This window comes from Phoxinus phoxinus (genome assembly GCF_949152265.1).
Source record: "Phoxinus phoxinus genome assembly, chromosome: 4".
Taxonomy (NCBI): Eukaryota; Metazoa; Chordata; class Actinopteri; order Cypriniformes; family Leuciscidae; genus Phoxinus; species Phoxinus phoxinus.
Window position 1 is genome coordinate 11,181,516 of NC_136879.1, and position 13,318 is coordinate 11,194,833.

The 13,318-nt window shown below is 39.5% G+C and overlaps 1 protein-coding gene across 3 annotated transcripts in view; it reads right to left on the reverse strand.

Moving 5' to 3' along the window:
- Positions 1–13,318, reverse strand: part of rsrc1 (arginine/serine-rich coiled-coil 1) — a 143,367-nt gene that overhangs the window by 65,245 nt on the left and 64,804 nt on the right. For all 3 annotated transcript variants that reach the window (XR_013797399.1, XR_013797400.1, XM_079610940.1), the window contains exon 6: positions 2,051–2,102. Coding sequence is in view for 1 of the 3 variants with exons in the window: in XM_079610940.1 (XP_079467066.1) it covers positions 2,051–2,102 (52 nt within the window). In the remaining 2 variants the exon portion in view is untranslated. The remainder of the gene's footprint in view (positions 1–2,050; positions 2,103–13,318) is intronic.

Sequence of the window (13,318 nt, forward strand, 5' to 3'; positions counted from 1 at the left end):
CCACAAAAGAAAGCGCAGAGGGATGAAAGGATGAAACAGAACATGTTGAGAGTGCGTTCTGGACTGAAAGACACACATGTGCTGCTGTTGAAATAGCTTAGGACTCTTTTATCTTAAAAAGTATGTCACTTTAGCTTAGTCATGAGTATTCTCCCCCCGCTCTGTGTCTTGAATGACCTCTTCACACACAGAAAACTGCAACAGCAACTGGTCTATCCTTCTTCTTACTCATTACCTCATTGTGATCCTGCTTATATTTCTCTATTACTCTGGACAAGATCTGGGGCCAGTTGTGCAACTCAGCCTGAATGTAGGCTACATGAGCACAGTAACAGTTTACACACTTCCACATATTTCAGCGTTGCACCATTAAATATAGTTGAAATGTAAACCTATGTATAAAACTAAATATTTACTGAAGCCTCCAGCCAGGAAAAATGATAGATATAAAATGGCAGGCCGACTGGATTGTATCAATGAGCGCACGTTTTACACATTTCAGTCTTTTACAGCCGGTGACACCTCGATGACTCCAAGGACCCTCAAAGGCCCTCATACTGGAGGAGAATATATTTCTGGTACTTCTGTCATAGTGACGGCTGCTTTTTTCAAACTTTTTTTATTCACACAAACTAAGAGTGGCAATATAATTCAAATTAAAATAAGGATTCAAATGAAGAATTCAGGATTCGCACTCTTTATAAGCAATGAATTTGATGACTTTTGCAGTCATTTTGCAGTCATGAGTCATGACGCGAGTAAAGCTGTTTCCGGGTCCAAGCTTCCACTTATTTCGAGTGAGAATACTATCAGAGAAATCGTTTATGAGCAGTATTTACTCAGAGCACACATAGCTTTACTAAACTCAGTGTACACTACAGTCTCTGGGCTCATGGCGTCCCGGACACCGGTGTTTTACAGATTCAGAAAGGATGGATCGCTGTATGGCCGACTGAGATCTCGGTATGGCGGTTAAGATCCTGATCTTGCATTAGCACCGTTAGTTGTTTGCTTTTGGCATCTTATAGAACGCTTGGACCCGGAAATGTTGACGAGTGACCCCAGACTTTACAGATTATGATCCTATCTAACTGAGACAAAAAAACAACTAACATGTAAACAAAACTGTTTGGAACTGCTTTCCAAGCTCACATTTGTTTAAACTGTCATCCAAGCAAAGGCTGAATGTGAATGGGTCTTTTATTTGGAAGGTGGGACTTCGTTTACTAGAGCCGCCATATTGGGACTTTCCATTCCTCCCATTCACTGTAAAACAAGTGTCCCGTCTCTGCTATACAGTATACCGTCTCTGGTCTCATAGACACAAATGGTAATAAAAAGTTGAGAACTTTGGCACACATTAAAAGGTCATTGTCGATGTAAACCATGGTTAAATTTAGGGTTTCACTTAGGTTTCTGTTTACAACGTTTTTGAACCGTATGGTCAACAAATGTAATTATCTGAATTCTTCATGTTGACTCAAAAGCAGTGGTTTTCATTTCTGCTGACTAGCATTTACAGCATTGTGAATTTCATGAAAAACTCCTAAAGAAAAATAATATCATATCATATAATGTAATGTAATGTAATGCAATGTTTTAATATAATATAACATAATATAATATAATACATTTATTTACTATCCAGTTAAAGGCAGAAAACTGATGGATTACGTATGCATGTATGTAGTTGGCAATTGTATTATAAGGTGCAATATTGTGTTGGCATATTTTGCATGCGGTTTCCTACACAGTATGTACTACTCTTTTCCTAAGTGTACTGCAGTATGTGAAGCAGAACACTAATGTTTAAAATGTTTTAAGGCTACACCGAACTGTTATCATGGTTGAGTGGTCAATTGAGAGACTATCGGCAGTTCAATTAAATAATGAGTCAAGAAAAAGATGTTTCCAGTTTTCGGTTCATTTACACTAGAAATGGACGTTCAGTAGCACAGAATTGAGCTGTATGCTGCACATTTGAACAAATGCAGTGTAATTCAGGTAATAACTGACCACATGAGCAGAGAACTGAGAGATGGACTGGTACCTGCAGCTTGAAGCACCAGCTGGAGTCGAGCTTTGGCCTGTTCTGCAGGTGTCTGGAAAAAAACAGAGGAAACTAGATAATAAAACACAACTCCAACCTTCATAGTCAAACAGTACACACAACCAATGTGAGCCGTTCAGAAAGCAGCGGCAGGGCAGGGCTTAAAAAAAAGAGAATCATTTCCTCATGATCACATCTTTAGTCATGTACAAATGACAATAAATCCCAGCAGATCGTGTGTGTGTGTGTGTGTGTGTGTGTGTAAACATGCGCACGAGGGCTAAACAGGTTGAGATTTCGCAGTGGCTCTGGATGTAATTCCAATACCTCCACTATTAGATTCCACCCTCTTAATTGTCAAGAAAGAAGAATGATGAGGGAAGGAAGTTATAAAGGGCTATAGATTGCTCTCGAACGCGGGAAAGCCTGGTGTGTGTTGGTGTTATGAAGGTGTGTAGGATTACAGAGAAATTAAATGCTAATAGGATGAAATTTAAATGTGGATCCTGCAAGGCTCGCCGTAGCTCATCGCAGGATGTGGGTGTCGCTGACAGCACTAACGCACATTATTCAGCATAAATTTGATTTATCAAACTGTAAAGGTGTCACTTTCTAAAAATGTCATTTGGGGTGATGACAGGGAAATATAATGACCCGCTTTAATGTAAAACTGTCACTCCACTGTGTCTTCCATGACAAACGCATCAAGCTCTTCTTGGAAATCGGCTTGTTTTTGACACCTCGCTTTCGATAACTTTTAGAAAAACACAGGCTCCTCTTCTCTGTGGTGTTTTGAGCATGCTCGTCTCTTCCCTCCCTCCTTTATATTGTTATCAGAAGCATATCAGACTGTTTCAGGGCATCAATCAAGCAGACAGAAATAAAGGAAGGATTATTGAATGTTCAGATAAACCCCCTCTCCTCCCATTCAAAGCCATCCTCTATTCTCTCAGCCATTACAATAACATCCAGTCATGCCGCAATAACCAGGCGGAAGAACAGACGGATCACACCTCTTAAACGGAGGGATAATAGCTGCCGGCGCAATCATCTTAGTTACAGTTTATTATGAAATTTATACCATTGCATTTGCATTTGTTTAAAGTGACCCTGAGGCAAGTGTCCGGTGATATTACACCACCAAGTGTTTAGACAAGCGAGGAAAAGAAAAAAAGGAAAACATATAAAGGGGGGCTGGGGGGGGGGACGAGCGTCAATATGAAGAAAAATATAATTAGTTTCAAAGGATGACAAATGGGTGGCGGATTAATAATTAGATAAGTTTGTCAAATTATGAGACAGGCCTCATTCTGGCAAACGCTGAGCAATAAGAGAGAGCTGATAAAATTTGACACAGATATAATACAAATAAGCTACAAAACACTGTCTGACGCCCACATCTGGAATACCATCCGATCTAGTTATAACCCACATCCTAACTAACAGAACTGACCGGTTAATGCGGGAGCTTACATCATGATCGAGAACAACCTGAGGTAAACGTGTGGCAAGCAGAATATCACCGATGTTTAGAGGATCTCCGGAAAACTAGAAGACACGTTTTTTTTAGAAGCTCTGCCCTCACTTTCTTAACAGTCCAGCCTAAAGAGAAGAGATCGCTTTACAAAAAATACAATTCTGCCCATATTTAATCATCCTCTTGTTATTTAATATCAATATTTCTTTCTTCTACAATGTTGGGACCCATTGACTTTCACTGTATGAAGAAAAGGACAGAAGAAAAAAGGTCATAGGTGAGGAGGAAAGTTGATGCGCACTATCCCTTTAATAGTGTCACGTGATCCTTCAGAAAGCATTCTAATGTGATGATTTGCTGCTCAAGAAACACTTCTGATCATCATCAATGTTGAAACTGTTGGGATATGCAAGCAGGGAGGCATTAAATTGATCAAAAGTGACAGTAAAGACATTTATACAAAAAGAAAGTATCTCAAATAAATACGGTTCTTTTTAACTTTCTATTCATTAAAGAATCCTGAAAAATATATCACATTTTACACAAAAATATCAAGCAGGTTTACAACATTGATAATACCAATTGAACTCCAATAATAACTGAGCACCAAATCAGCATATTAGAATGATTTTTGAAGGATCATGTGACACTGAAGACTGGAGTAATCTTAATTATTCCAAACTAGGATCGGTACAGTTTAAATTAAAATAAATCACCAATATTGATAAAGTGATATAAATAAATGAACAAATGTGATATTGGCTGATATTGCGGTGACCAACACATTATGCAGCCTCACTCATCAGGCCGACAGATCATCGGTTGAGTAACAGGGTTTTTCCGATGGTAAAACTGAACGTGTGATAAATGTAGTCCAATCGGGATTGTTCCGGCTTCTCACAAACTAAATGTGTTTGAGCTCTGAGCTCGCTTGTGTAGCAGAGAAATGATGAGTCCAGGCTTCATGGCTTTAGAGTCCCACTGATCCCACGGTCCTGCAGCCGTCTCTATCTCCCCCCACACACACACACACACACTGAGCCAAACCAATTATCTCAATTAGCGCACCCAGAGCTCCACGTTCACGCTGCTCAGCGGCCTCTGCTTCACTCGCTGTCGGTCTGTGGTGTTCACCTAGAGCTCTGCTGTCCGGCACAGTTTACACACACACTTCAGTAGGTGTTTAGACAAAACATTAGCAGTATGACATTTTTTTGTTTTTCGAAGGACGGGGGTTGGGAATCTTAATTTGCTGCACTGGGATTCTGTTTTCCATCAATCTCGAGTACTGATATTTGCATTTGTTCCCTGTTTTCATTTCCATAAAATTTCGAACAGTCAACGTTTAGACTTAACAAGAAGCAATCGGTCTGCAATACGACTACGAATCCCGAACACTTCTGTGTCCTTGAGTAAAAAACTGAGTAACAACATGTATATATATATTGGATCATCACAGTAACGGATTACTCTCCCAAACACCCTGTACAGTAAAAACAAACCTTTTTACATCCTTATAAACAAGCAAGGCACGGTGGAAAACAAGCCATGAAAGTTACCTTTTAAATAAAAAGAAGCGCACACACACACACACACACACACACACACACACGTTTGGATCAAAAGTTAATCAAATGTGACGGTAAAAGGCTTTACCATTGTCTCAAATTAAAGCAGTTTTTTTTTACTTTCTATTCTTCAAAGAATCTTAAAAAAAAGTATGACAGGTTCCACAAAAATATGAAGCACCGAAACTGTTTTCAAAATTGATAATAATCAGAAATGTCCTGATTTCTGGAGGATCATGTGACACTGGAGAATGGACATTCAGCTTTGATCACAGGAATAAATTACATTTTAAAATATATTCACATAGAAAACAGTTATTTAAAATTGTAATAATATTTTCCAATATTACAGTTTTTACAGTATTTTTGATGCCTTGGTGAGCAGAAGAGACTTCTTTAAAAAAAAAAAAACATCTTACGACCCCAAACTTCTGAACGGCAATATATATCTAGTTTATTCCATTACTCATTACTGTACTCATCTCATCTCATCTGACTTCTTCATCCTCATTGATAGTCATTTTTCATTTGTTATTTCCAACCTCTGCCCCATTCCTTAACCCAAAAATAAATAAATAAATAAAGACTGCAGCATTACGTTACAGGATCCCCCTAGAAAATGCAATATTCAGTTTTTAATATCCAGGTCTATAAGATCAGGGTAGAGATGGGCTCCAGTGCAATATGTTTATTTATATATTTATAACAAATACTGCATATCAGGAGTTCTGTGCCGGGCGTCTATAAAATATAATGTTGTGTATGGATATCTTTTTTAAATATAATCTCAATATGAAATCGGAGGCCTTTTTTACAATGTGCCATACTTCAGGACGGCGCTAACAGCATTTAGGAAAGCAGAGGCTGTTCATCTTTGTGTCTACAGTAGGCACTGCCGCTGCATAATAATAAGCTTTCCTGCCCCAAAATGTTATTTAGCCGCCTGACGCTCATTTCTCAAACTTCACCACTTTTACAATTTCCCCAAACTTTTATTTCCTTGATTATTGCCAACAAGATTTCATTACGTATTTAGAATGTAAACAAGCGTGAGTGATGACAGAGGTTTAACCGCGGCGGTCCTCGCCTACAAACACACAATTCACCCCCCCCCCCCCCCACACACACACACACACACACACACACACACACACACACACGCACACGCACACACACACACACGCACGCCGGGCCAAAATGAAAGGCAATTGTATTAATAGACTTTTTTTGACATGCACGTGTGTTTGTGTGTGTGTGTGTGTGTATTAGTGAGTGTGTGTGTGTTACAGCCGGAGAAGGCTGGGCGTTGGGCTCACACTCAACTCACATAAATCATGTAGAAGAAAAATGAACAAATGTGGCGGCTAACTCATCTCCTCACCATCCGGAGAAAATGAAATTCACTGGAATACCTATCAAAACTGCAATCATCAGGAGATAAAATCGCCTTTGCTCTATCTGCACTTTCCGATTTAATTTCCTTTATGCCCTTGACATTCAGAGATACCATTTAGATAATATGTATACAGTAAGGGACCAGTTCGCCCACCGTGATATATATTTATATATATATCTCGCACTAAATTCAACAGCATCATTTGGAAATGGATATGCAATATTTCTTTGTTGTTGTTGTTTTGTTGCGAGATCTATGCAAAGAGCAGAGGATCTTAAGAGAGAACGAGATAAAGCAGCGGGATATGAAAGCTGCGCGCGTCCCCTCTATCAGTATGACATGCAATTATGTTTGGGCAGGCGTCAGGTTAAAGGTCAGCCTGATGACTCCATCATTTAGCAAAGCCGCTTATTTCACAAATGGAGGAAGACGGAGGCCCGTGGCAGACTCCCAGACACCTCCAATCTGATGAAATCATTAGTGTAATAAGCATGTAAATCTGCTAGCAAATTATCCTCGCGCAGCTCCTCGGCTTTCATTTAGCTGACACTTGCTGAGGTGTTGTCAGATCACCTCTTTATCCCACAATCAAATTACTGGCAAACACGGGAGCGAGGGAGCGAGACGGATCATGGGTGCTGGACGCTGCAGACTCTCTGACACTCTATTGATTTCTCAAGCCCTGATCTTCCCTCGTTCTGTGAGAGAGAGACAGGTGCTTTTGATGATGTTATGGGATAAATCTATTATTAAGCACCAGAAGATCTGGCGGAGCCAAAACAGAGCCGTTTCTCGCAATCGCTTGTCCTAATGTGAAACATACATAATTCATTAAATATAAACAAGGCCTCAAAAGCGAAAACCCATAGGGGAAATCATTTTTAAATATCATTTCTTCGTTTTTAAAGCGGATGGACATGAGATTAAGGAAGTTAAGACTAGATAGAAATGAGCCAATACAACACATATTACCTATCATCACGATAAACAGAGGGAGGCACGGCGGATACGTCAATGAATGCACAAAGTTATGAAGAGTCACGTTTTTACTGTGATTATTTAGCCGTCTAGATAGATTCAGGCCTCTCTTAAGACAGAAAAATACTAGTAGAGAGATAGAGGAACAATTGAGCAATAAATAACACAGAAAAACAAATAAACAGCCTCAGTTTTCCCACACAAAGATAATAAGCACAACCATTAAAAGTCCCACAAAGAAACAAGGTTAAATTAAATCTGCCATCTGAACACAACAGTGTTCCCCATTCAGCAAAATTACAAAGATCTTCTTGAATATGTTGTAAGAATATAGTTACGTTTCGGTAACTGGTATTTTTGGAGCTAATGGTAAGCAACACAAGATTAAAAGCAGCAACGGAAACTTTTACCAAGTTGCCTCCATCTAGACTTTGTAAAGTTTGCCATCTTTCAACATTGGTAGATCTGAGGCTTGTAAATATGGGGCTGTTTATGGCTCATGTTTACTGGGTAAATGCGTATGGCTTTAGGGGAGGTGTATACTTGCTGCTCGCCGGCACAAATCTTAATAAAATATTGCGGCACCTGGTGTCTGACGAGCAGGATGCAATCTACAAGCTTTTATAGAGGCAACAATAAATTCTCAGGGACAATATTCACATATTCAAATTTTTCAGGAAACCTACAGCTGAACACTGGTAGACTCACGCATCTGCATGTTTTACAAAACACAAATAGCACTGTTAAATTTTAATTTCAAAATTTCAAAATTTCCTTTAGTAAGAATGACATTGTACATGTCTCAACGATAATCAAATCTCAAATAAAATTCAGTGGAGATGCCGTTTTAAACGCCTGTATTGTGTTGAGGCTAATTTCAAAGCTAGCATTTTATGTTTTTGAAATACACAAGTTTTGTAAACACAAATTATTATATTATGGAAATAAAATGGAGTAGTTGGACATCTGACAGGATGCAACTTCCTTTATGTGACGAAGCCCATGGGTCAGACAAATTAAATTGAATATTTAAGTGGTCATAAAAAAGATGAGTACGGTGAAAATCTTGCAAATACCACCAATCTTTAATCAGCCCTTTAAAAATTGTGTCAAAGACACTTGTGGTTTGACAAAGACTGCCCCAAAATAATCTGGCTCATTCAACTAAGCAAAATACAGTTTATGGTACCATAAAAAATAATGATACAGTAAACAATTTTCTGAATATTGATTCATCCAGGCCATTACACAAGTCCAATTACTTTTATCAGTGCTTTGATGGGAACAACACTATAATTTAATTTTGTAAAGTCTAAAGAATACTTTAAGGCATACACACATACTGTGATGATGACGCAATTCATATCACGCACACTGTACACACACCCTATATGTCAATAAACCCAAATCTACTTTTTGGCTTAAGTGTCCTGCCAAAACTACAGTAGCTGCATTAAAGCTCATTTTCTCAATGAAAAGTATTGGCACAAATTATTTTTGCTAACGATAAAAAAAAAAAGATTGCATCAACAAATTTAGCATTTGTAACAGCTGGATCAGTAAACATTCAGTGCTAAACCTTTCCTCACAAAAAAAAAAAACCTTTAATGGAAATGCAGTTTGAAATAATAACGTTTATATGCGTTGTGCATTTGTGAGAGTACACATGCTATTTAATTCTCATTTAAACCTATTGCTGAAAGAAGTTTTAAAAGTTGAAGTCTCAGAATGAATCTTGATAGTGTCTCTTCTCTTCAGGATTGGCACATTGTACAGAGACCCTTTTCAAACAGACATATTGATTCAAGAGGGTTATGCATGTAATCTTCTTTTCAATAATTCACTGTGCCTTTTATACAGCTGTAGATCAATGGATGCGCTCATAAACTCTCCTCCCCTTTCACTCTCTCCTCTGTCAAATCAGTCCGGCACAATCTTTCCTTTCATCCTCTGTTCCCTCTACATCTGTCCATCGCTCTCCCCAAATGAAGACAAGTTAATTGCACATTAACCTGTGACGCAGTCAAAAATCTGTACAAATTGTTCATTCTCTGGAAAAAATGCCATTGGTGCCTTGTGGATTACGGCTGATTTCATTAACAGGATACTAGCGTTACGTTATTTGAAAGATATGACTCTATAGACCACTTTTGTGCCGGCATCACTATTACGTCACGCTGTAAGCTGGAGGCAAAACAAAGGAAAAACTGGAGGCGGCTAATACAAATCAGTTTGTCAGCTATTAATATTTATAGTCGGCTAAATAAGAAGGTAACACTTTATTTCGATAGTCCACTTTAGACATTCTACTAACTATAAGTAACTTTGCAACTACATGTCAACTAACTGTCATTAGAGGATTAGTAGACTGTCTGCTTAATATCTGCTAAAACTTGTGTTGTGTTGGTCCCCCAACAGACACTCTACTGACTATAAGTAACTTGGCAACTACAAGTCAACTTATTATCCTAACACCTAACACCTGATCATAACCATACCAGTCTACTGCAGTCTAGTAATACTCTAATGAGAGTTAGTTGACATGTAGCTGCAAAGTTACTTATAGTGAGTAGAATGTCTAAAATGGACTCTAGAAAATAAATAAATAGTCGAACCTTCTCGCATTTTGCCTGACAAAAAAAACAGACGACAGTTGTGGTTTAGGGATGTGACGGTGAAGATATTTTCCCACCGGTTTTTCGACGCGTGACGTGTTTTTTTTTATAAATCGCTAATTTTAAGGCAAAAGTAAAATGCGCACATCCGCACGGGCATTCATAATGGTGCGGAGCAGCACTGTGTTGTTGTTGTGTTTTACATGAAGAATAATAGTCTAATGAACTTACAATTCAAGCAATCCGCCACCGCCGAATTGGCGCTCATTTGAAAGCGAAACTAAAATGCGCACAGCCACACGTGTCCACGGGCGCGGAGCGAGCAGAACAGAACGAGAGTTTTTCCAAAGGAATGAGTCGAAAACGCTTCCTCTCTGTTCTGCTCGCTCCAAACAACACAACAACAAAACAGTACAATTACAAATTCGCTTAAATAGGTGTTTTTAGATTTCGCTTTGACACCAAATATTTCCCTATCTTGTCAGTCAGCTCCTCACTCTCATGACAAATGAAATCTGTCTCCTGCTGCTGATCTGTCGAGATAAATCTAGCGATTCTCATTCGGCTCATGGTTTATTAAGCAGACACATTCAGTTTAATAGTGTCTATTCTCTAACTGAACTAACTGATTTTATATAAAAAAGAAAAGAAAATGAAATCGACGGTGATGCGGTGGGCAAGTGATGTTACTGGTGTTGCTTCTGAACACCGGTAACACAGTCAACACTGATTATCGTAGCGAGCCTACTGTGGTTAAACGCAACAAAAAAGCGGTGTGGATAGAAACGATCATCAAAAATACTCACGGTTGCAGCGCACACTTCATATCAATAAACTATTGTCTTTTGTTGATATGGATTATGGTTTGGTTACCCGTCTAAATATTTCCTATGCATGCCCACCTAGAGATACCATCAGAAACTGGGGGAAAAGTTAAGTGATTTCACACATAATGCTAATTTGTTGAGTATAAGTTAGCTAACTTTTATAGGTATACAACTTGCAGTGACTGCTAGCTAACGGCCAGAGACTAAACAAAGGAAACTGTTTGTGTCGTCTCCTTTTCTACAGTTGTCATAAGTGCAGTGGAGGTAATCCTGTCAGATCGTCCCTCCATTGAGTTAGCGCAGTGTTTTTCAACCCTGTCCTGAAGGACCCCCAACACTAGTGCTGGGTATCGATTCAAATTTCAAGAATCGATTCGATTCCGATTCTCAAGATCTTGAATCGATTATCATTATTCGATTCGATTCGATCCGATCTGATCCGATCTTATATTTTTAAAATCAAAAGTTTTAACTGTTCATGAACAATCAAGTGTTTGTATTAAATAACATTCACAAACATACATTAATGTTGTAAAAATGTATTGTTCACTCAATGTGTTGATGTTAGATAAGGCATTAATGTTAATGAATGGTGTCTTAATGTAGTGTTACCAACTAAACAGGAGATAAAACGGGTTTTATTTGACTTAATTGACTGTCCTTTTATTTAATCCAAAACTGCGTTCATATTTAAAAGGCCTTTTAAACTAGATACAACGAACCGCACACGATACCACTTTAGGGGCCGTTCACATATCGCGTTTTATGCGCGTGCAAATTCAGTGAGAAGCACTTCAATGCATCTCAACAGGTCATGTGACAAAAACAAGCCTGTTACGGCCTTTCCGTAACAACATGGAAAGCTCGGCCGAACAGCTGATCATAGCTGTACAGGGCGGCTTTTTATTTCTCATCTCAATTAATATATCTAGTAGTAAAGCTAATGCAAGGGCTAGAAATCAATTAATTATTTGATGATACTTCCTCGTCGTCGTCATCATGGAGAGCGCAGTTTGCACGAGTTTGCACTGCTTTCTCCTCTCAACAAGCGCGTGCTTTCCCTTTGCGTCTGCCGTTGCTATGCAACCATGAACAGAGGCGCGCCTGGAAAACGAATTTGCACGCGCAAAAAACGCGCTATGTGAACGATTCATTCCTGGATTCAGAGAAACCGCATTAGCAGCGCCGCCGGTCGCCGTGTCTCAGTGTGTTTATGGGGAAAATGTAGGCCTGTTATTAAATCGATCCTCTGAGTTACGGATCGATCTTTAGAAATTAATATGAAAATCGATTTAGAATTGGTGAATCGATTTTTTCAACACAGCACTACCCAACACTGCACGTTTTTCTTTGTCTCCCTAATCAAACACACCTGATTCAACTCATCAGATCATTATCACATGGGTTAGTGTGTACTGGTCGGCCAATCTGGCTCAGTGCATTAAAGTTAACTTTCCCAAATAACAAGCATATTCCGGACCATTTGTGATTTTATATATTCAGACAAAATTGGATTTTCTCCAGTCATTGTTAAAAAAACAAGCTAACACAACTTGCAAGCTACGGTAGCGTTAGTGAAGTGGCCAGGGGAATCGTTTCTCCTTCCACCTAAGCTCCGCCCACACAAAAAAAAATGTCACAATGTTTACTAACTGAAAAGGGGTCTAGTGTGCAATTCAAAAACTAAATGATAACAATGGCAATAATAATTGGTAACACTATTTTAAACTGTTTCTCCTCACCCATCATGAGTGGACACGCCCCCTACTGCTGATTGGCTCACTCTCTCTCATCTCCATCATGAGTGGACACGCCCCTACTGCTGATTGGCTGACTCTCTCTCCTCCCCATCATGAGTGGACACACCCCTACTGCTGATTGGCTCACTCTCTCTCATCTCCATCATGAGTGGACACGCCCCTACTGCTGATTGGCTGACTCTCTCTCCTCCCCATCATGAGTGGACACACCCCTACTGCTGATTGGCTCACTCTCTCTCATCTCCATCATGAGTGGACACGGCCCTACTGCTGATTGGCTGACTCTCATCTCCATCATGAGTGGACACGCCCCTACTGCTGATTGGCTCACTCTCATCTCCATCATGAGTGGACACGCCCCTACTGCTGATTGGCTGACTCTCTCTCCTCCCCATCATGAGTGGACACGCCCCCTACTGCTGATTGGCTGACTCTCTCTCCTCCCCATCATGAGTGGACACGGCCCTACTGCTGATTGGCTCACTCTCTCTCATCTCCATCATGAGTGGACACGCCCCTACTGCTGATTGGCTCACTCTCTCTCATCTCCATCATGAGTGGACACGCCCCTACTGCTGATTGGCTACAAGTTTATTGTGGTGTCTGATCCACTTTCAACATAGTTTCGCAGAAATCTCTAACTGCAC